At 45.0% G+C, this 23,586-nt stretch overlaps 4 protein-coding genes across 4 annotated transcripts; 1 reads left to right on the top strand and 3 right to left on the bottom strand.

Moving 5' to 3' along the window:
* The first annotated feature begins 187 nt into the window (after positions 1-187).
* Positions 188-6,190, top strand: hemk1 (HemK methyltransferase family member 1). Its single transcript, XM_080000470.1, has 11 exons — positions 188-311; positions 1,524-1,697; positions 1,830-1,921; positions 2,049-2,142; positions 2,427-2,564; positions 2,715-2,779; positions 2,867-2,916; positions 3,004-3,109; positions 3,338-3,433; positions 3,956-4,066; positions 5,554-6,190. The coding sequence occupies exons 1-11, from the start codon at positions 231-233 to the stop codon at positions 5,585-5,587; spliced, it is 1,041 nt and encodes a 346-aa protein (XP_079856596.1). The 5' UTR covers positions 188-230; the 3' UTR covers positions 5,588-6,190.
* Positions 6,191-6,233: 43 nt separating this feature from the next.
* cisha (cytokine inducible SH2-containing protein a) lies at positions 6,234-8,361 on the bottom strand. Its single transcript, XM_080000471.1, has 3 exons — positions 7,999-8,361; positions 7,343-7,509; positions 6,234-7,189 (listed from the first exon to the last, which is right to left on the bottom strand). The coding sequence occupies exons 1-3, from the start codon at positions 8,016-8,018 to the stop codon at positions 6,693-6,695; spliced, it is 684 nt and encodes a 227-aa protein (XP_079856597.1). The 5' UTR covers positions 8,019-8,361; the 3' UTR covers positions 6,234-6,692.
* Positions 8,362-13,807: 5,446 nt separating this feature from the next.
* On the bottom strand, positions 13,808-18,590 carry twf2 (twinfilin actin binding protein 2). Its single transcript, XM_080001371.1, has 8 exons — positions 18,231-18,590; positions 16,431-16,609; positions 15,777-15,872; positions 15,546-15,650; positions 15,130-15,255; positions 14,604-14,754; positions 14,325-14,446; positions 13,808-14,238 (listed from the first exon to the last, which is right to left on the bottom strand). Exons 1-8 carry the CDS (start codon positions 18,325-18,327, stop codon positions 14,071-14,073), a joined length of 1,044 nt encoding a protein of 347 aa, XP_079857497.1. The 5' UTR covers positions 18,328-18,590; the 3' UTR covers positions 13,808-14,070.
* A 908-nt stretch (positions 18,591-19,498) lies between these two features.
* On the bottom strand, positions 19,499-22,815 carry wdr82 (WD repeat domain 82). Its single transcript, XM_080000020.1, has 9 exons — positions 22,483-22,815; positions 21,686-21,783; positions 21,208-21,274; positions 20,912-21,011; positions 20,673-20,789; positions 20,398-20,553; positions 20,168-20,237; positions 19,795-19,937; positions 19,499-19,707 (listed from the first exon to the last, which is right to left on the bottom strand). The coding sequence occupies exons 1-9, from the start codon at positions 22,641-22,643 to the stop codon at positions 19,678-19,680; spliced, it is 942 nt and encodes a 313-aa protein (XP_079856146.1). The 5' UTR covers positions 22,644-22,815; the 3' UTR covers positions 19,499-19,677.
* Positions 22,816-23,586: the final 771 nt, after the last annotated feature.

A 23,586-nucleotide genomic window follows, 5' to 3' on the forward strand; every position in this document is an offset into this window, starting at 1 on the left:
GCGCATGCGGGGAACGGGTGTCCGTAACCGCTCGGGCTCCGCGCTGGACGCGCCTTGCCTGCGGGGAGTCCACGCACAGTCGAGATACTCGCACAATGGCGGTGTCGCCCCACCGGCCCATCCACCAGTCAATCAACAGCGCAATTCCCAAGTGATTCAAACAGGCGTGTCGACGCGGGGACACGTCAAAGGCGAAAGTTCGCTCGACTGAACACGTGTTACATGTTACTATGAGCGTTATGTGGAGAAGCGCGCTGCGAACCTGTCGCAGGGGCACTGGCTCCCTAAAAAACACGCGGGCTGAATGGAGGGTGAGTTGTCTCGTCGACTTTATTACCAGACACACGGGCAACAAAAATAAGTTCTTGTGGAACTTATTAGAGTTCTACCTACTCATCCATTGTTGTCCGTGCCCCCATTGTATACATGTTCATCCTGTACAGAAATCTCGCGTCTATATTTATATTTACACCCACAGCCAATAGAAGCACTTAGCCCCTGCCTTTAAATCTATCTTATATATATATATATATATATATATATATATATATATATATATATATATATATATATATAATTTTCTGAGATTGTTAAAGGTGAACTATTAAACCTTTTACACAAGGTTTAACATGTAGGTTATAGGTCTCTGAGGTCCCCAAATCATCTTTGTAAAGTTAAGAGAAAATAAGAGAAGAGAGAAGTGGAAATACACACAAGAAGAGAAATAATCAATCCAGTTGCCGAATCTCCACTCATATTATACCTGCAAGGCCTCATTTAAAAGGTTGTTCTGACTTTCGTTGCCGTGTTGTCGAAAAATAAAATATATACATCTACGGTAAAAGCACACCTTTTTAATCTGTTTTGTTTCGAGAAACGCACGCCACAGCCTACAGTCTCTGTACGGCACACTTAAAACTTTTTTTTCGAAAGAAACACACAGCAGAATTATTTTTTAAATACTTGCATTTTCTTGACAGTCGGTATTAATTCATATTTTTTCAAGATTTGTGCTGGTCTTTCCCGCGGCGCTTGTTATGTTATTTCGCCAGCCGTGGATTTAGTTACTCTCAGGTGGAGGGCGGATCTAATTCTACTGTGTCTGGATTGGACTTAACAGACAGGTCACAAAAAACTGACTGGATTGTCTTATTTCGCAGTTTGTGTGTCAGTAGGCCCATCAGAGAGCCAGATGTATGCACATAAAAACAGTTTTTCACAATAGGTCCTTTTTAAGCTTTTTATGTTAATTCCAAATAACAAATTCCTTGTATATAAAAATGTACATGGCTGAAATTCCAATTTTGGAAACCACAACCAATATTGTAATTTTTTCCCACAATTACTCTTATTGGCTTGGTGAATGCTGTCCTGATAAACATCATGGGTTTGGTGAAAAGATGCGGCATGTTGGTCCTAATGTATCTTTGCTGTCCGTCTTGAGCTATTGATGTTTAATATATGATCAATACTCTTAAATACTTAAGTAATACTCAAAAAATTAAACAATTTCTTTCACCCAGGGAGTGCGTGGTTGTCATGGAACAGGCACACCCATCGCCCCAGCCTTCCCTGCAGGCAGCGTCTCGGCTCTGGAAGCCATGGAGCTGTGGACCAGGTGCTTTGAGGAGGGGGATGTGGCCGAACCTGACCACTCCACTCGGTACATCACCGCACACGTGCTGGGGGCCAAAACTGTGGGTTTCATATCATGTCTCTAATATTTATACATATTACTTTAATGTTTTCAACAAACGCATTCTTGCTGAATCACACCTCCAATTCTGACAGATCTTTTTTTTTTTATTTCCCCCCCCCCCCCCCCACAGATAGAGAGTATTCAACAGGAAAGGTTGACCGAACATCTTAGTTGTGAAAAGGCAAAGCAGTTGTGGGAGCTCTGTAGCAGACGGCTCTCCAGGTATGAAGCTTCGCTATAACCTATAACACATTTATATCACATTTACAACATATTTTCAATGGGGGTTTTTTTCCCCCTATTGGACACCTCAGAGTGCTGATGTGAGTGTTTTGTGCATTTTCTTTAGAGTGCCAGTGCAGTATGTGATCGAGGAGTGGGACTTCCGGGATCTGACGCTTAAGATGCGAGCGCCTGTGTTCATACCCAGACCTGAAACAGAGGTGAGACAGCGACACATAGTTCACACATCTGTGGTGAATAATTATACAAACGACTAAAATGCTGATTTACATATTAGTAGCGTACTGTAATCGAGTATGCACCGATGACTGTAGCTGTATTGCCTTTGTATCATTGCGTTGGTCTTATATCATCCTTCACTGGTGTGATGACCTTTCTTCCTTCAATTTGATGTTATCTCAGGTGATCTAGACTGCATAACGATAATAATAGCAACAACAATGACACATCATTGGAGGAGTGACGTCGATGTTGTCTCGCACAGGAGTTGGTTGAACTGGTGCTCGCGGACCTGCAGGCGCGGCGGGGGTCGGGAACGGCCGCAGAGGCTCAACACAGATGTTTGGAAGTGGGCTGCGGCTCGGGGGCCATCTCGCTGAGCTTGCTGGAAAGCTTCCCGCAGGTAGGACGTCTTTAAGATCCGTTGATTTTTCTAACCACGTGACAACATGGGGGTAGAAATGGGAAAACTTAAGTGACGCTTCTGGGAACGTCACGCAACTAAGCGAAGCGTCGCCGCCGAGTGGTTCCCAGCTCCGCTCTTCTGTTCCAGCTCCGAGCCGTCGCCGTGGACCGGAGCGAGGAGGCCGTGGCTCTGACGAGAGAGAACGCGCGAAGGTGCAGCTTTTTTCCCCCCGACGTTGCCGGATGAATTTTAATGCGATCGGACGGAACGCGACGCGGTAACGCCTTTTATTCTTCCAGATTAGGGCTTCAGGACAGACTCGACGTTCATCATCTGGACGTGATGGAAGGTGAGAAGAACGACAACAAGGACTTAGCTTTTCCCGGGGTGGTCTTCCTCGGACTTTGCCGACCAGATGTTTACGGTTCTCATTCAGATGCGGAGACGCTGCTGTGCCTGAGCCGCTCCATCTCAGTCGTCGTCAGCAACCCTCCGTACCTGTTCTCAGAGGATATGGCGCTGTTGGAGCCCGAAATCCTCAGGTAGAAAACATTCGAAATATAAGCCCAAACTGTGAAGCTCCGTAACGGTGTTGCAAAACGTTGATACGACTGGGAAGCGAAACCGAAAAAAAATCGCAGTTCCGCCTCTAAAATGGAGGAGCGTCAGAAAAAAAAAAAAAAAAGATGTTGATTGGTTTTCCCTCGGTTCCTTCAAAAGTTGCTCCTTGGAAGGATGTTGAGTAGAAATGTGCGACTCTGCTGCATCAGGTTCGAGGACCACAGCGCCCTGGACGGAGGCGCAGATGGACTGAGAGTCATCAGGCAGATTCTGACGCTGGCCCCGAGGATTTTACCAATACACGGGTAATGTGATGCGGTTTCCTTCATAAGCAACAGTCACGAGGGCTGCGCCCAGGTTAAACATCCACACGACAGGCATTGGAGAAACAATTATCCTATTCCTCCTATAATGAGTCAAGCCTATTAAAACGATTCTACCGTCTCTCTCGCCTATTTACACAAAGGCGATATAATTGCGCGTTAAAACCAAATGAAGGCTCAGCAGCCGTCTCTTTAGTTTATTTCAATAACAGTTTGTTATTCAAATTGAAAAAGGTTATTTTTTATTTTTTTATTTTTTTTACAAAATCAAAATTTTCGACAAATCATGACTAGTGACAAAAAGAAAATGACAAAACAAATCGTTGTGCATTAATACACGTTGAAATGTATTTCAATTCCAAAAGCTACAAGAGAACAGCTTTTTCTGAATACTCATTATGATCTCACAGAATTTAATTTGACTATACCTAGAAGTCCCGCTTCCTAATAACAGCCTGTCATTAGTATGTCCCCCCCTTTGTTCTTTTTCTCCTCCACACGTAGTCGTGTTTATTTGGAGGTGGACCCCCGACACCCCCAGCTCATCCACCAGTGGGTGAAGGAGCGGGGCAGTGAGCTGCGCTACGTGGAGACGCGACGCGACATCAGCGGCAGGTCTGTCTCGGTTGCCAGTCGTGGCGCAACTTTATATAAATAGTTCACCTGCAACGCTGTGATTGAGTGGGATCCGTCTCGCTGCCGAGTTATCTGATGTTCAAATGCAAACAGCTGTGAGTTTGTCGGCGAAAAACAGACATAAAAGCCGTTTCTCAGCCACACGGCGTCCAGATAAGTTGCCTAAAATAAATTGAGCTGCGATTTCCGAGTAGTGAGGCGCCGAGAGGAAAATTCCGGGTGGAGTCTGAATTTCAGGGAACACTGGGCTGAATATCCAATACCCGGTACCACTATGTTTTCATTTATTTTGCTGCTTTGCTTTTTTTGAAAAAAATTATAAATTAAATAAATTCTGCTCTCCCATCGGTGATCTTCATCTAAACTCACTTACAGAACTACAAGGTGATGAAAACTTGTTTTTATTTATCCAACAGTTCGTCCTTTGTGTGCAGGAAATTCACTCATATGTTTTTTGCCGAAACACAGATCAGGTTCCAATTGGCAGCAGCGTCTGCTCTCTGTATTCCACTCCGTGTAAAGAAATCACATCAATTACAGTTATGATGTCATAACCATGAGTAGGAGGTATTTAGTGTCTTTAGTTTGTTTTATTTTTGTTTTTAATTTAGTTTTATTTCGTGGAAGGTATGATCAATCCGTATCATACAAGTACAGAAACACTCTTGATTGTGAATTCTAATAGATTTTAGTCATAAATAATAGTTTTTATATTGTTAAAAAGCTGATCATTTGAATTTTTGGTTTCGATTTTTTTCATATATCGACAGTCACTAAATGACATCACTGCACTTCACCTTCGGAAACTTGTTTTGTTGTGAGACGGCTCCACACAACATGTTTGCTGCTGGAATTGGAAATCATTTACCTGAAGGAAAGTCACATATTCACACATTTGGCAGCATATCCCAACATGCTGTTTTTAAAATTCTCCTTTGAATATTTTTGAACTATCTGTCGCGAGTTCCCCCCACGTCATCGTTCCAACATTTAATTCCTGAAGTTCAATGTTTACTGTTTGCTGTTACGACAGAAACTATAGTTTCCTTTCTAACACAACCTCCAAAATAATTCATGCCGTGCCTCGTGTTTGTCGCTGCAGCAACACTTCCTCTCTCGAGCAAAGAATCCATTTTGCTGTTCCCATGCATTCTAATTTTAATCTGTCGAAGGGTTTTTTTTTTGTTTTGTTTTGTTTTTTTTAATCTAAGTGACTCGGTGACTAATCCGCTATTGGTAGCTTTAAATGGAAATTCAACCTAGAATAACAATTAAAATAAAATTTGTATTCATGTCTTATACTGTAGGTTACAGCTCATTTTACTTCTAAAACACTTGTTTATCAGCCTGCTAAATGTAGATGCTGTGTTTACACTGTTTCACTGTCTTGTTTTGGCGTCTGTCAAATAGTGATGATGCCCTCATCCTGTGTCTTTTTGTGGTTTTTATTTTATTTATTTTTTTAGCCCACGGTTCTGCATCCTTCAGAGAAAGAGCTGAATTGCGGGACAAAGAGGGATCTGGATGGAGAACATTCAGATCCTATTACCATGGCTGCGGGCCAGGTGGTCACAGTGTCGGCTCCCCCACCCCCGCCGAGCCACCGCACGCATGCACACACACACACACACACACTTGCTCACAATTAACGCCACTTTGCAAATCACACAAGTTCCCAAACGTGATCATAAAAAAATACAGCCGGTGGGTGTTTTTTTTTTTTTTCCTTTTTTTTTTTTTTTTTAATATGTCAACATTTGCGACAATGCTGTGAGTCATGTAGAAATGTTCGAGATAGCACAAGGCTCAAGGCTGAAGGTAATTGCTGGAGCTTTTCTTAGAACCCGCCCTCTCAGAATCTCTCCCTCCCAGAAAGCATTCACTAGTTCTGCGAATCGGCTGATGCACGGCCCTCCCCTTTGCTTGTCCCATCGCTCCCTTGGATGCAGATTATTAAACGAAAACACGCAATTTGGCCTTCGCTCTTCTCGCATAATTTACTTTCAAAATGTTCAATACCCAAAAGACGCAGCGGGTTTGTGTACCAAAGGTGATTGTCTGCTGGAAATGTTTGGAAAAAAATAAAAAATAAACTACTGACCATGCAGTTTGTGTGATAATGAACAGAAAGACGTGGAAGCAAGCACACGTTACCACTCCAGTCGATTATTTTAATAGAAAACAATGTTGAGACAGTAATGGGTAAAAGGTAGAAAAAATTCAAAATCTTTACTGTGATGAAATAAAACGTTGGAAAATGCTTCACCAGAAACATTTCACCGCTCGGGAGACGCACAAACACTTGCACATCCAGGAGCCACAGCTGATGTGGGCAGTTTCCACACCCTCACGTTACAGTACAAAAGTTTGTTTTGCAGTTTCGTTTTTTCTTTTATTTATGGGATGCGTGACAAACCAGTCTGCGGCAGATCAAGTATTAAATCCAGACGCGCAGAGTGTGAAATTACGTTTCAATACAGTTTGTTCATCTTGCAAATCCTGTGTCCGGTGTGACTTTGTGCCGCAGCTGGCCACGGCCGCCGCTCGAGTCGCAAAATGTCCGTTAAGGGCGCGTGAATATCTGGCCGTCGCACCACGGGGGCCTTCACACCTTGAAGGGGTAGTCCTTGATGTAGCGCAGCAGAGGCCTGGGGAGCGGGAGCTGCTCGGAGCCAACGCAGTGCCTGTTGATGGCGAGGCGTGCGAGGTGCTGCAGGGAGGGGAAGGCCTGGGGCTTGTACACCGCCCTTCTCAGCTTCAACACCACCGAGCTCTCCTGCATTGTCTGTGGACAGGGTTTTTGGGAGGCCTCCTCCCCCTGCTGCTCCTCCTGGACTCTCCTCCCGGGGCCCATGTAGTGCTGCACCAGGCTGGGCACGTCGGGGAAGGACGAAAGGCTGGGTCGGGCGGGGGAGCTGGAGTCCAGTAGAAATTGCGCTCCGCTGTACTGTATTCTGATGCTGGTGGGGCCTCGGGCCGTCCTGACCGAGAGGGTCAGCATGTACAGAGGGTGGCTGCTGTCCCGCACCAAGAAAGCCCCTTCAGACGCCTCCTGCAGAGCAGCGTGGGCTTGAGCCGCTGTTATAGCTCCCCAATACCACCCTGCAAACAGAGACCCCGGTTAATGACCAAACACATAATTAACATATTGTTGCCATTAATTCAGTACTTTTCTTTTGTGAAACAAGTGAAACCCAAAAAGTGCAAATATATTTACAGAAACTCTTTCCAGTATTAATTCTAAATTTGCTGTACCTGAGTTTTCTAGATGGCAGAAGTTGCTGGCAATGGCCCGCAGGTCCTTGGTGGGGTCCCACAGAGGAGGGCTGTTTTGTAGACATTGTGCCGGAGACACGGTTCCTGCTCGCATGCCCAGTGGAACTTCAGTAGATGAGTTGCCGGTGGGCAGAAGAGCTCTAGGACTGTAGAGGATAATATTATTCGATTATTTTTAATTATCACTATAATGATAATAACCTATTGTAATTATTTTTATTGTTATTATAATTAGTTTATACATAATATAATGTAGGTAGAGATAAATGTACTCTCTTAAGTCTCACCAAGTTTTGTGTTGGATAATATAAATGATGATAATATATAAATATATATAAATCGAAATGTCTAAATATATTATTTTTTGGCGCCCGTTTAAAAGTGTAAAACATTGTTTACTTTCACTGGTAAAAACCCGGTGAAACAGGCCATCTTGGAGGCACCGTGCCGTGGGTTTACCAGTAATATGACTTGAAGTGCGCGCCGGTGAGCCCAGACCTGTGTATGGGCGCGTTAGTAACCTTTCCCAACGCGGGCGGACCAGAAAAACGGCAACAACACACAACGCGCGACAGTTGAGCGCAATTCAAACGGACATTGTGAACAGAACATTTTTCCAGGGAGCCGCAGCTTACCTATGAACACAGAGAATCATGCTGCGTCCCGGGTCCCGCGGGCTATCTCTCTCTCGCACTGTAATAGAAATACATGGAAAATCCCGGTAGAAGCCTCCTTTTACACCGAATAAGGTCCCGGGTGGAGTATTGTTGTAATTATTATTATTATTATTATTATTATTATAATTATTATTATTATTATTATTATAGGCGGTGTCCGCGTTAATCGAAGGAGCTCTGGTCCCTGCTGTTGTAACGCCGAACGACCTGTAAATATATAAGAAATTAAAAAAAATTAAAAATTAAAATAAGATCTATCTATATATTTATATACACTGTATAAATAAAAAAGCGCAGCAGCGTGCGGAGTGTGTTGCCTCCAGATCGGGATCCCAGTGTGTGAAGGACACAGTGTGGGCTTGGCTTTTTAAAAATCACCGATTCCTAGAATTCTATTCTGAGAACTCTCCGGTACAAGAGCAGCTCTGACGTCACGGCCGCCGCGCGACTCCCGTTCCGCGGTGGAGAGCGGGGCGGCGGAGGGTGGAGGAGGGCGAGGGTGGCGGGGCACATCGCTGTTATTGATTCTGGAACTATTTGGACTATTCGGGTCTGGGCGACCGGCACGAGCCGCGTTTTTAAGACGGTGTGGTACCGGCTCGGGCGCCCGCGCCCCCGGTGAACCGGGCGCTCGCTCCCAGGAATCGCGCGGCCGCTTCCCCTTCATCCACTTTCCAAGAATGACTGCGGGTTAAGCCCCGCCCACCGGGCCGCTCCGGCCGAGCCTCCATTCTGAGAATTCACCATCACGGTAATAGGAACGCACCGGGGCAGGCCCCGCCCGGTCGACTAGGCCCCGCCCACCGGACCCCGCTCCGCCCTGACGATCCGCCGTCGACAGAATTGAAATGCGCCCCGCGCAAGCTCCGCCCGCCGAGCGCGACTCCGGAGCCGCCCCGCCGCCGGGTGAGTGCCCGCCCCCCGCCTATCCAGCACAGCCTCCGTTCTGAGAATTGACCATTAAGATAATAGGAATGCACCAGGCTGCTTCCAGTAATATGGATTTCCACTCGGTTGGGGAAGAAAAAACACAGACACACACACACACACACACACACACACACACACACACACACACACACACACACACACACACACACGACCCTTTCTCGGAGATTTGCTGAAGTGTTTTCACGCGAAAAAAAAAAAAAAGAAAAGTTGTTATAGTGGAAACGGACTGTAAGATCTAAATCCATGCAGTGCAAAACTGGTCAAACTGCGAGTGTGTCCCGTGTTGGATGTGGTGGATTCATTTTACACGCGGGGCCTGATCTCCAAAAAAAAAAAAATGTTTTGGAAATTGCGTTTCCTTCCATTTCGATTTTGATTGTGAAACAGGCTCCCAGGGCCCGACAGGATATTTATGTTCATATTCCTAAATACATTCCTGCTCAGTTGAACAGGTCATTAATCTTTATCTTCCTATGACTTTGCTGCCTGCAAGTTGTTATACTTTGGATTCCTTTTTTCAAGGTCAGCACGTGGCGGCTTTTCAGGGAAAATATCTAAAGATGAAAAACAGCACCGTTTTTATAGGTGTCACACTTATAAATGTTTTTTTTTTTGCATGATTATTTTACCAAAATAAACATTTATCCATCCATCCATTTTCTAACCCGCTTCGTCCTGGTCAGGGTCAACAGGGACAACAGAGCAGCCCAGACGTCCCTTTCCCCCCCAGCAACTTCCTCCAGCATTTCCATGGGGATCCCTGAGCGTTCCCGGGCCCAGAGATACAATCTCTCCAGCGGGTCCTGGGTCGGCCCCGGGGGGGTCTGCTCCCAGTTGGACGTGCCGGTTCACCTCCGAAGGGAGGTGTCTGGGGGGGCGGAGGGCGTCGCGGAGCCCCTCACCCTTTCACGGAGAGTGAGCCCCCGCCGCCCTGCGAAGAAACTCAGTTTCAGCCGCTTGTATCCGCAATCTCATTCTTTCGGTCGCTGCCCATAGCTCATGACCGTAGATGAGAGTGGGAACGAAGACCGACCGGTAAATCTTCACCACCGCGGTCCGGTGCAGTGCCATTACTACAGCCTCCCGATCCCTTTTACCCTCATTCGTGAGTAAGACCCCGGGATACCTCAACTCCTCCACCTGGGGCGGTTGTTCCCCCCTCGCCTGTAGGAAACAAGCAACCTTTTTTCCATGAGAGAACCATGGCCTCAGAGTCGGAGGTGCTGATCCTCAACCCGACCGCATCGCACTCCGGATCCCGGCGTGACGTCGCCAAAAGGACGACATCATCTGCAAATAGCAGCGGTGCCACCCTTATGTAACCTAACCGGACACTCCCCAGGCCACCACGGCCACGCCTTTATATCCTGTCCGTGAAAACTGCAAACAAGGAGGAGACAAGACGCAACCTCGCCGCGGTCCGACACCCACCTTGAACAAGCTTGACGAAACGGCAAAAATACGGACACAGCCGTCGCTTTGAGTCTACAAGGAACGAATGTCTCATAGAGGCGGGCGGAGGGCGCCCCGTCACCCCGCAGCGCCGCCCACGGACGACCTCGGGGAACGCGCTCGTAAGCCTCCTCCAAATCCACAAAACACATGTAGAGCTCCCATGCTGCCTCCATCATCCGCGGCAGGGTAAAAAGCCGCTCAGCGGTTCCACGACCTAGACGAAAACCGCATTGTTCCTCCTGAATCTCTGAAACAGTTAACCACATTTAAATAAAATAAAAATCCGCAAATCATACTCTGGTAGATGTTAAAGTAAAGTAGTAGTAAAGTAATAGACTGTTACTTTGTCCTGTAATTACCATGAGAAACAATGGCAGAGCTGCTGTTTTTTGTGGAGCTGAGATTCTCTTGAATTCGTGCGCTGATGTGTGAAGGGCAGGCGTGACCTAATGATTTCATTATTACCCAACGACTTTCATGGAATGATCTAAGAAACACCAGAACAGAGCCCTTGCTAGTTGTGATTTCATGGTTAAACTCTAAACCCCTCTGGTTAATTGCAGCGATAGGCCATGACGTTAGACGGCGACATATCATGTCACGGTATATGTTTATTATGAGGTTTGTATGGGTGTAGAATCGTGAGTAAACAAACACAAATCTGGTAAGAAAGGAACTTTGTGTGAGGTCAAGTCCATTTATCAGAAGCAACTTAAACATTTGGAGAGAAGGATTTTCACTTTGGATCATAGGGACTCAAATGAGAAAATCCAAGTGCAAATTTTTATCAAAAAAAAGAAGAAGTACAATCCCTTATGTGCAATGTGTTGAAATATGTGCAAAACGCACTTCACTCTTTCCTATTCATGTTGTTTCTACTTAGGTATATATTTTCTATATATTTTCTATTGTTTATAGTGCTTACCCTGATATGCTCTATTTTCTGTGACACTTTTAGTTGCTGTTACGGTGCAAATTTCCCCGTTGTGGGACTAATAAAGGTTTATCTCATCTTATCTTATCTTATCTTATGAGGAACTTGGTATTGCTCCAAGTAAACAGCACTGCGCATGGATACCGTAAATGGGCTTATTTAGCGAGCTTTCAACAAATATCAATGACTTTCAACAAATTTCCGCCTGACAATAAATCAGAATTTGGTCGTCATGGTACGAAGAGCATCTTAAAACGTCAGTCTTTTCTTCCACTTTCAAAAATAAATCTTAATCTAAAATCCAGTACACGCTGTAGCAGCCTCCCACCATGTCTGTCGTGGCTCAACTAGTTCATGACCTGCCAACGACGGTGTAAACAGCTCCTGTAAAATCTCACTGAGTTCCCGAAGGACCATCATGAGATCCCCCATTAAGATACTGTGTGAGCTGAAGCCACTTCTCAGGGTTTCGCTTTCCTTTCACCCAGTGGACGGGAGTCAAAGCGGTGGAGGTTTAGCTTTGAACAGCGCGACAGCGGGAGGCTCCTCAAAGGCTTCGCTCGCGCCTTCAGACAGCAGCGAACCTTCTGTCGAGCCTAATCATAAAAGATATGTTGAGAAGTGCTCTGCCTTCAGCTACTAAATGGGAAGTGGATCAGCGCAAAAGATTTAAGTTATAAAGAATCAGCTCAAATAGCCATGATTTATTGTAAAATAGCAGACTAATGAATACCAAATTTTAAAAAGTCCCAAAGTGGTTGAAAATGGAATATTCAATAATTTAATTAAGATTAGATTAGACAGCAGGATTGGCCAAATTGTATCTGAGTATATGAGACAATTAGGAGATGCCTGTGTGGCGGAATTTCAAATTATTAAGTATATCTAACAACTCAAATAATAATTTTAACATGTAGCGTCTATCTCAGTAAAATGTATGCTACTGATGATAAGACAAACCCTGTGTGTTCTCTGAGTGTGTTCTGTGAGGACATTGTCCCAACGCTACAGTTGAATTGGTAAATTGTTTCAGAAGTAGAAAGCTTCCAAACGTAGCAACAAACCACACTGCTGCCTCACTGCTGCTCACGGCTACACCGATCAGCCACAATATTAAAACCACTGATGGGTCAAGTGAATAACATTGATCATCTCGTTCCAGTGGCACTTGTCAAGTGGTGGGATACTTTAAGCAGCAAGTGAACAGTCAGTGCTTGAAGTTGATGTGATGGAAGCAGGAAAAATGGGCAAGCGTAAGGGTCTGAGCGATTTTGACATCGACCAAATTGTGATGGCTAGACGACTGGGTCAGAGCATCTCCAAAACGGCAGGTCTTGTGGGGTGTTCCCGCTATGCAGTGGTTAGAACCTACCAAAAGTGGTCCAAGGAAGGACAAGGTGAAGCGGCGACAGAGTCATGGACGCCCAAGGCTCATTGATGCGCGTGGGGAGTGAAGTCCAGCCCGTCTGGTCTGATCCCACAGAAGAGCTGCTGTAGGACAAATTGCTAAAAAAAAAAAAAGTGAATGCTGCTATGATAGAAAGGTGTCAGAACACACAGTGCATCGCAGCTTGCTGTGTATGGGGCTGTGTAGCCGCAGACCGGTCAGAGTGTCCATGCTGACCCCTGTGCACCGCCGAGAGGGCCTACAATGGGCACATGAACGTGAGTGTCAGAACTGGACCATGGATCAATGGAAGAAAGTAGTCTGGTCTGATGAATCACGTTTTCTTTTACGTCATGTGGATGGCTGGGTGTGCGTCGTTTCCCTGGGGAAGAGATGACACCAGGATGCACTATGGGAGGAAGGCAAGACAGGAGGCAGTGTGATGCTCTGGGCAATGTTCTGCCGGGAAACCTTGGGTCCTGGCCTTCATGTGGATGTTACTTTGACACGTAGCACCTACCTAAACATTGTTGCAGACTAAGCACACCCTGATGATAAAGCGCCTACACTGGGCACATGAGCGTCAGGACTGGGCCGTGCAGTAATGGAAGAAGGTGGTCTGGTCTGATGAATCACGTTTTCCTCTACATCATGTGGATGGGCGGGGTTAGTGTCCCATCTGATCAAGCATCTGTGGGATGTGCTGTCTCGGTGCCAGATACCACAGGACGCCTTCAGAGGTCTTGTGGAGTCCATGCCTCGACGGGTCAGACCTGTTTTCGCGGCGGGGGGGGAGCTACACAATAGAAGTCATTATTAGTGATGGTTTTAATGTTGTGGCTGATCGGTGTATATTTTGAGTTGATCTTCATAAACGTGTGACATGTAAGCAAATCGCTTGAAGACGGACGAGAAACTCGAATTTTGTGTACAAAGATTTTATTTTGAATATCCTTTCATAGCACGTGTTTGTTTTTTGTTTGTTTTTTCATCAACAGATGATATAAAACATTGACTCAAAGAAAGACGCCAACAACACATGAGAATCAAAACCAACGGATTTCATCTTGTTATTCTAGAGGACAAGATGAGAACAAGCACAGACATTCATTTCACATTAACATGACAGTTTAATTAGATGCATTTTCCCTTGAGTCTAATATGGCCTGTGTGCCCCGGAGGTTAATTTAAAAACACAGTGCTGGTTCAACTAACGTGACTGGGCCGAGCATGTGGAAAAAAACAACCAAAAAAAAAAAGAAAAGGGTCTGTAGATCAGGGCTGAACCGAGAACCCGCCGGCCCTAGCTTTCCTGTTTAGTCTCTCCAGTTCCCCGAATCAGGCGTTTGTGGCCCCTCTTCCCTGCCGGGCCGCGGGGCTTAGCGAAGGCCTGTTTGTGGGCGTGCTGCTTGGGGTGAACCTCGTCGTACAGGAAGTCCTCCGTCAGCTCCTCCCCGTTGTCGATCTCCAGCTGCGAACGGAGCACGAGGCCGGAGCGTAAGCGAAAGATATAGAGCGCCGAAGGCCGCGACGGTGACGTTTGGTCTTATCTTTCACCTTTTTGGCGACCTCCAAGTGGTAGTCTTTCTTCACTTCGTCCAGTAGTCGGCTTTTGCAGCTGGAGTACAGCATCCGCTCCTTGATGCTGCAGCTATACCCGGGCATGGAGTAAATGAACACTAGAGATAGGGAGAGAAATAGATTTTATTCCGTCACGTCATACAAAGTGGTTTCCAGGCCACGAGGATTGTGGAGTGTGCGTTCCCCCCTCCCGGACTCTACCCCCGTGTGAGCTTATCTAGTTTGAAGATATAGAGGCAGGATGTGCCGCCGTACCGACAGATTCCAGGTAGTCTCCCTCGTGTGAGTGCTTGTACAGGAAGAAGTGATATCTGGGCGTGTCTGTGGGAACCCGACGGGGCAAGTCGCGGGTTTCTGTCGGGTTGGAGTGGACCAGCTCGATCGTCTCCTTTTCGACGTCCAACCTCTGTGACGCACCAAAAAAAAAAAAAAAAAAGACCAAAAAAAAACAAAAACACGGATGAATTAAAACATTCAAAAATAAATAATAATACTGTCATTTTATTGATTTATTTATTTATTTAAAAAAATAAATAATCTATTTATCTATTTATTTATTTATTTATTGATTTATTTATTTTTAAAAATTGATTTTTGTTGTTGTTTGTTTGTTTATTTATGTATTTATATATTTATTTGTTTATTTGTTTGTTTATATATATGTATATATATGTATATATATATATATATATATATATATATATATATTTTTTTTTTAATTTGTTTGTTATTCAAGCAGTATCTCGACCGAATAACTCCCATCTGTGTGCATTGGGCTCACCAGTTGAATGTAATTGATGCGTTTTTGGGCGAGCAGTCGAAGGGCCCTCTTGGCCGTCTCCTGAAGGGGGAAAGCGAGGCCCTGAAGAGTTTGGTGTTTGCTTTCTACGCTGATCTCCGTCTTTACCTGTGGGAGGCGAAAGGGTTTTCTCAACCGCTCAACGTCACCATAGCAATCCAAGTGTGAAACCAGCGTGCTCACACGCATCACTGACTGATGATCGAGCTCTCACTCCGTTCGGGGCCTTCTGATTTCAACATTCAGAATGAAAGGGAAACACAACCGCGCTCGCAAAAAACCCCGAAGTGCAGCAACAACAGAAAGAGCCGTCGGAACGGCGGCTCCCCACGCACGGGCCGACGCCCCGGGTAAACGTGCGCCAGGCGGCGTGCACCTCCACGACGGCGACCTCTCACCTCTGTGATCTTGATCCGCCGCAGCTCCTGCTCTGCCAGCGTGAGCGGAGCGGGAGCCGAGCAGGACGACACGTGGCGCTGGTAGCCCAGCAGGCAGACGTCCTCCTGGCGCGGCGGGAAAACCAAACGAGACAAGAGGCCGTTTACAGAGGTCAGCCCGCGGTCACGCGGGGGGGGGGGGGAATCGGGGAACGGATGTGAAACGGAAACAAAGGCGCTCGGACTTCTCACCTCAACCGTGCCGAACAGCTCGTCTTTGACGTGGCCGCCACCAAACTCTTTCTTCACCGTTGCGCGGGTGGCGGCGTACAGCATCTTCTGTCTCACCTGCAGCCGGCAAGAGGGGAGAGGATTTGTTTATGTATAGTATCTAAAGAAAAGATGTCTGCGGGTATCAAACAGTTGCGTTTGTAAGCCATTTTTTTAGTCTTAGCCAATTTAAGTCCTGTTTTTGGACAAATAATCTCTTATTCTAAGTATTATAGGTAAGTGCAACATATTTGGTCCAGGGTAGAGGTCGGTATCAGGTACAAACGGAAGGTTATGAACTATGACTATGACCTGTTATTGTTATAGTTTCCTTGAGGTCGGAGAGCAGGCGGTGTGATTGGGAACGGGAATAAATCTAAATCTAAGTCCAATAATTATGATAGAACGTATCAGCTTCAGGCTCGGCTGTGGTTTCACAACGTCAGAAATGTTGACTGATGCAGAAGCACTTGACGTAATGGAACATGTGAATAAATCATCTCAGACCAAATGTTTATCTTGAAATTGGGACCTCATACGTTTGAATGTAATACAATTTGATGACTAACAACCGTTACTGAATATTTGTCAAATTGTATTGATGACATTTTAAGGACCTGCAGCGGTTGTACATACTGGAGACTGGTCGGGGGACCATGAGATGAAGATCCACTCGTAGCCCTGAGCATTTTGGGAGTCCAGGCGGTACAGGACGTAGCAGGGCTCCTGGTCATCCAGCAGCGGCAGGAGGAAGCGGTCATAGTCCTGGTCCCAGCTTTTCTCTGGCTCCCTGGACGCCCCGAGCACCAACTGCTCTGAAAAATCAGACCACTGCCCATCACATACCTCATACCGGGGGCAAAAAAAACCCAAACACACGGAGCTCAGTTCACGTATTCCCAAAAAGTGACATTACTCATTTAAGTCCTCCATTGTCTGTCTCATCTCTTACGTCCTCTCCTTTTTTTAACGAAAGCAAACAGGAGAGGCTTAGATCAGGCTCACCAACAGTTAAGAATTCATGAGGTCAGTCTCATTCCTGTCAGTTGACGTGGCTGAAATAAGATAAATCATACCTTTAAGTGAAAAAAGTTATCTCTTTGAGTGGTACTGACCAATTATGAAAGACAGAATCCAGCACAAAAGCCCATCAGCTGCCGCAATTGAGGGGTGTAGGGGGATTTCCTGACCATCTCTCGAGGCAGTTGCTATTCTGAGCCCCAACACATTCCATTTCATTGCACAGATAAATACTTTCCACCGGACATTCTCTCTCGCCCCTCCCCTTCACAGCCCTCCCTGTAAGGCAGCATACTGTATGTAAACTGTTGAGGTAAAAAAAATAAATAAAGCCAAGCTGCATACCACACCAGCAAATCACGGGGGTCAGAAACAGGGTCAAATGATCCTGTTTCTGTCTCATCGTTGGAATGAACAAGTGTGTCACCGGGCAGCAACGCACAGTCATGTCGAGTCACGTGACGCTTCAAATAACTCTGCAATAGTCTCCGAAAAGCTCGGGAGTATTTTGGTTCGAGTCACATAGGAGGGTCATCCTTTGCTTTGAGACAGACTATCGCTATACCCCTCTCCCGTGGCTTTCTGTTTGTTGATCCATATACGGTGTATGTAACCACAGTCCTGGGAAATCATAATCACCTCCCAGATAATGAGGAATGGGTTTGTTATGTGGCACGTCAGGGCCCGGCGTGCAGGCCTGGCAGAGTGTTGACCAACGGGGGCGAAATGAAAACATGATGTTAACAGATGATAAACATGTAAGCTTATCTCCGTTGCCGTGATGTCTAATAATTAACCTATTGCTTCATTGACAGCTTCCTCTGTGATGCGTGTTTTCATGTTTTCATGTTTTCACACACACTGAACAGCTGCTTTGTACCCGAAACACAAACATCAGGACCCCAGTGTCAAAAAGGGAAACAGAGGTTTATTTGCCACTGGATGACTAAATATGTAATCAAACATTTTGGGCGCGTTGGGGGTGTTTTTGTGAGATTAGTTAGTTAGTTAGTAACTTAGAATAAGTTGGTAGCAAAGGATGATACCCAGTGTTAATAGACCACATTATAACCCACAAAGGGAAAATTTGCTCCTGTCCAGAGTTGAGTCTTTTGGGATGAAGCCTCATCATTTAAAATGTTGAGCATGAGCACAAATCTGTCTTTTACTGACCTGAGGAAGGTATAAGGCCCAAAAGATTACATAAGCAAGAGTTTTTTCACTCCATTATATATTAAACCACCGTGTCTTTTCCACCATATACAATTGAAAGGTTAATTAAGAGCCAGAAAACCAACATTAAATACCCACAATAACTTCACAGAGAGATTTTATAATAGGATCGATTACATGAATGGCCTAATGGAGCGTCCCGCTCAGACCATACAGGTCCCCACCTTGCCCTGGGTCACTCACCGTCTTGGATGCGAACCTTGATGAGGCGCACTGATCCACCTCTGGCTCGAGCCAGGAACTCCCTCAGTTCTGGCGTCACGACTAAAACAAGAAACATGGCGGGTCGGCAAGTAGTCTCTTCCTCCCACCAGCAGCTCGACCACTGGCGGTCAAGAACCAAAGAAGAAGGCTGTTCCGCTACCAACCAGGTCCAGAAGTTCACTTTTAGACAAAGCGATGACACAGTCTTCGAGATTTCTGAGATAGAAAAAATACCTTAACGTGTTCCAAAAACCCCCTTTAAAGAGACTGTGATGAACCACCGGTCTGAATGCATGAGAGAATTATTGAGTGTGGGCTCTTTGAGAGAGGGCGACAGTGTGAGGGGACACCGCTTGGGTAACTAGGGCAGTATCATGTGGACACAGAGAGGGAACCTGATCACTTCTCTCCCAAATTTAGCTGCCACTGGCTGTTGAGTCTAGGGTATTGGCCTACAAACCCCCCATCCCACCAGAGCCCACTGGGAAGGTTATGACCTGCAAACCTACTTACAATTGACAGTTTTTACAATCAGATGAAGAGGCTGTCAATGGTTGGGAATTATAGAGCAGTGATTGCTTTTGGGAGAGCGCAGGAGCCTTATGCCAGTATACACTAAAGGACGACAGTTTTTTTTGTAAGAAAATCTTAAATTGATCTCGTTTTAAAGGTTATTAAATGCACACTTCCATCACCAGCAGTCGTTTGAAACGGGATGGTCAGAAACATGTAATTACCTCTGAAAGCCTGAGTTACAATCCCTCAAAGTGTGATCATTACCGTGTCTAAATCCTATAGTGTGTGTACTGCGACTGAAGAAATGTCCTTAAATAAGTGACTGCTGTCTTTTGCTGCATCCTTGTAGTGACGTACCCAAAATTTCCTTTATTTGTCAGGGTAAGGTTGTTTTGTTTTTTAAAATCATGATGAAATTGAGTTAATTAAAATAAGGACCCATACTTAGGATGAGACAGATGAAAACCCTAGCTTATAATATATATTATATAATGTTTGTGATAAACCAATTATTGAAACTAAACTTCCATTGTCAATTCAACTACTAATATCAGCAATAAAATCCTCGATAATTAATGTGGTTTGACATATATCCAATAAGTTATGTTATTAAAAAGTGTAAATAAAAAATATCGAACTTATATGCATAGAATACCTGCAATAAAACAGACAAACTTCAACACTTGGAATAAGGTGGATACAACTTTCATCTTAAAAAGACGACATTTAATTTTAAATAACAGTATAAAACAAGAGAATAGAGAGAAATTATTTATGTAATCTACTTATTTACAAATTAATTTTCCACGTATGCGGAAAACAAAATCACAATGTTGCTGGGTGTCCTGATCCTGCTGGTTCCTGATGGGGTTTAACTGTTTTCTGCCTCCACTTCCTCGCTTTGTTCTCATCAATCATCAATGGTGGGGAGCCAAAATGCCTAAAGGTAGAAAGAATATCATTAGGATTACATATTAGCAGTCCAGACAAGGTATTGATTTGGATGTGTGGACAGCATCAGTCTTACCATGTTGGAACAGGCACTTGCAAATGTCATGAACTTGGGATTGAACTGCAAGCAGGTGACCGGCCCCGTGTGTTTCCCATCCAGCAGAGCAACCTTCATACCGCTTTCTGCATTCCACACATGGATCTTTCCATCCTCAGAACCTGGCAGGAAGTTATTAAGAACATGTCAAACAGGAACTTACAGATATGTCTGGTACAACTTCATACTATTTTTTTTTTTTGGTCAATTTTGCTCGTTTTACCATATCAAACATTAAAGAAAAGCTGTCGGGTTGGTATGTTAGAAAATTCCATATAGTAATGAAACCCATAATTGTGGAATCCATAATTCCCAATGTGCAAAACGAGAGGAGTGACTATATTTGACTTACCAATCATAAGAAACTGCGAATCAGGGGTAAATGATGCCTCCAGCGTTACATTTTTGCTGTTGTTGTAGCCCTTTGGAAACCAAGAACAGACAGTTTCAATAGAAGGTCAAAAGCCAGACCTGAACAGCAGGTTTTCAAAGAAATGTGTCCTTATGACTTTGCTTCAAATAGCAAATGTTTCTGTCGGCCATCCGGGATTTAAGTGTCTATGAATGAGAATGATCGCTCACCCCAAAGGAATGTAGCACGGCGCCCTTGAAAGCGTCCAGGAGGCGAAGGGCTCCCCCATTGGTTGAGATAAGAATAAGTTTCCCGTCGTTACTAAACTTGAGTCCTGTCCACTCGCACGTGCGATCATACTGAAGCTTAAACGTTGCAAAAGGACCCTGCAAAGGGACACAAAGGGGAAAGCACATACATGGAGACCTCTGTGAGGAAGTTTTTGATTCTTTTCTGTGTTGATTTATCTCTCAAACATATATACACACACAAAGCTGCCTCATACCTTGTCAAAAGACCGTAGGTCATATAATTTGACCATTTCTGAATTTATTCCTGCAGCAAATATGAGACCCTCAGGGTCAAAGGAGCAGACTGGTTTTCCTTGTAGGTGCATCAGGCCCTAAAAGTGACATTTACAAAAAGGTCAACATCTCACTGCCTTTTCAGACTTTGCGTCACAATATGACATTACTGCAACATAACCGCAGGATAACAACATGACGGCTCAAAGAGGAGACTTGCCTGGCAGTTTGGAGAGCGCAGATCCCAAAGTCTGATCGTTTTATCCAACGAGCCAGAGATAAATGTGTCGTCCACAGGAGACATGGAGAGAGATGTGACTCTGGAAACAACAACAAAAACATACTCACAAGAAGAGAATACATTCAGTATCCCCAATACAAACTCCAACACCAAGCAGTTCAAATGTGAACACATCAAAGTCTAGAAACAACTTCCAAAAGTAGTTTTTAGACCCTCGTGCAGGAACTAGACATAAAAATACACCTCCATTAAACACTCTCTCAGACCTTCCTTACCTTTTGTTATGCCCAGGGAAGTAGCGGATGTATTTGTTATCATGGAGGGACAGGTATCGGATAGTGTCTAAAATAAAATAAAATAAAAACCAAAATGGCTTAGGATACCGGACACAATAAAACTTGGCTTTATATTCAAAGCAATTACCCCAATCCCTGCACAGTTCAAATCTCAAAAGTCCTGTGATACACAGGACTTGCAACTTGCTTTTGAAAATGTGATGCACAGTTGTTGACGGGTGGGCAAGATGAACAGGCTCGGCCTTGGGCAAGGCAGTCACTTGTACAGTTAGCTCCTGTATGGGGCAGAATCATAGACCCTCAAACTGTACAAACAACTACCTCAGTCCAAAGCGAGCACCACGCCCTCCAGAGCGCCGTCTGGATTCTGAAATGATCTTGAGTCACAGGCTGTAATGAGACCGCGCCACTGCGCTGTACAATGAGGGAGGAAAACGGAGGGGGCAAACAGACGTACCGTCAATTTTGTTGGAGCTGTAGACCACCGTGTTGGCCGCGTGCGTGTACCTGATCAGGTCAACTCCATATTTTTTACTGTAGAGGGTCCTCTTGGGTCTGCAGAGGGGATTTAGTGAGTCAGAGGATTCATGCGTTTGATCGCTCGACACGATTTGAAAATGACGTCTGATTCTTCTAGTCAAGTAAAGCCTGTATTATTATTATTATTATTTTTTTAATTATTATTAACTGGTCTCTCACACAAGACAAGGACAGTTCGGGATGTATTACATGCATCATGAAAAGGTTCTTTTTAAATAAAGCATGCACGTTGATTACGTCTCTAAACGTCTCCAGCCAACCCCCGTAGTTAACCAGGTACAGCCTGAAGGATGGATCTGTGCAGAGCCATTCAACATGAACTCCACAGTGCAGACTGTATATTTGCATTCATCTGCCTCGTCCCTTTCACAACACGATGTACGACATGTTCTCCCGTGGGAGGAAACACTGTATTTGCATGACTTGAACGGATACGCATTTTCTTATATGTTTTGCTTATCGTTTAATGTTATTTTCCGATTTATTTAACCCCCCCCCCCCTTCTTCTTATTTTGTTTTGCGTAGCGTTTGGAATTCGCCCTTCCCAACTGAATTCGCGGTACTTGTTAGACGTATGTGACGAATAAACGTGGAGTCCCCCTGCGCCGCGGCAGGCCCTCTGCCCCAGCAGCTACACTGCTATGCTAGCGCGGCTAGCATAGCCAGCGACACTTTGTGACCGCGGGAGATAGGGGTCTGGCAAGCCGTCCTTACTTTCCCTCTTGGCAGTCATATAAGACCAGGGAGTCGTCGTCGCTGCTGGAAATGATCGTTTCCCCGTTCGAGCTGAAGTCGAAGCAGTTGATTTTGTCGGAGTTTTCTCGGAACACCTTCGCCACCCTGAAGCTCCGCAGCACATTGTCCGTTAGCTTCATGGTGGCCGCTATGTCGGTTTGCCTCACAACTGTTTTCGGGGGTTGGTTGAAATGGTAATTACTACACGTTTGGTCTTTTTTCAACCATCCGTTGGCCTCGATGGGGTTTGTTTGGGACGAGGGTCCAAAAGAAACCTGGGACTCGTTAGCGAAAGCCCGCCGGATGCTTGGATGAACGGGGTGGCGACGTTACGTTCCGCCTCTTTACGTCGGTTGGAAACCGTGCGCGGTGACGTCGTGCGGCCACATGACCGACACGTCACGGCCGCCATCGATGAAGGTTTCGACTCTTGCTTGAGATTGGGCTCGCGTACGGTCACTCAGTGAAAAAAGAAAAAAAAAAGAGTCATTGAATGTTCTTCGTTCGGTTCATTTGGTTTATCGTCATCATCATCATCATCATCATCATCATCAACATCAACATCATCATCATCAATGCAGGGTTAAATGCAGAGGAACCATTTCACCGGCCACCATCCAAAGCATGTGCGTGTGCGTGTGCGTGTGTGTGTGTGTGTGTGTGTGCAAGCATGTGTTGTAGTGTGGTGTGTTGTGTGACAAATAAAGACTGTTTCTTCTGTTTCTTCTTTCATCATCATCATCATCATCATCATCAATGCAGGGTTAAATGCAGAGGAACCATTTCACCGGCCACCATCCAAAGCATGTGCATGTGCATTACATTTCACTGCATATATGTATGGAAGTATGTATATGTATGTGACAAATAAAAATCTTGAATCTTGAATCTTGAATGTGCGTGTGCGTGTGTGTGTGTGTGTGCAAGCATGTGTTGTAGTGTGGTGTGTTGTGTGACAAATAAAGACTGTTTCTTCTGTTTCTTCTGTTTCTTCTTTCATCATCATCATCAACATTATCATCACCATCATTATTATTATTATTATTATTATTATTAATAATAATAATAATAATAATAATAATA

This window comes from Zeus faber, assembly GCF_960531495.2.
Source record: "Zeus faber genome assembly, chromosome: 5".
Taxonomy (NCBI): domain Eukaryota; kingdom Metazoa; phylum Chordata; class Actinopteri; order Zeiformes; family Zeidae; genus Zeus; species Zeus faber.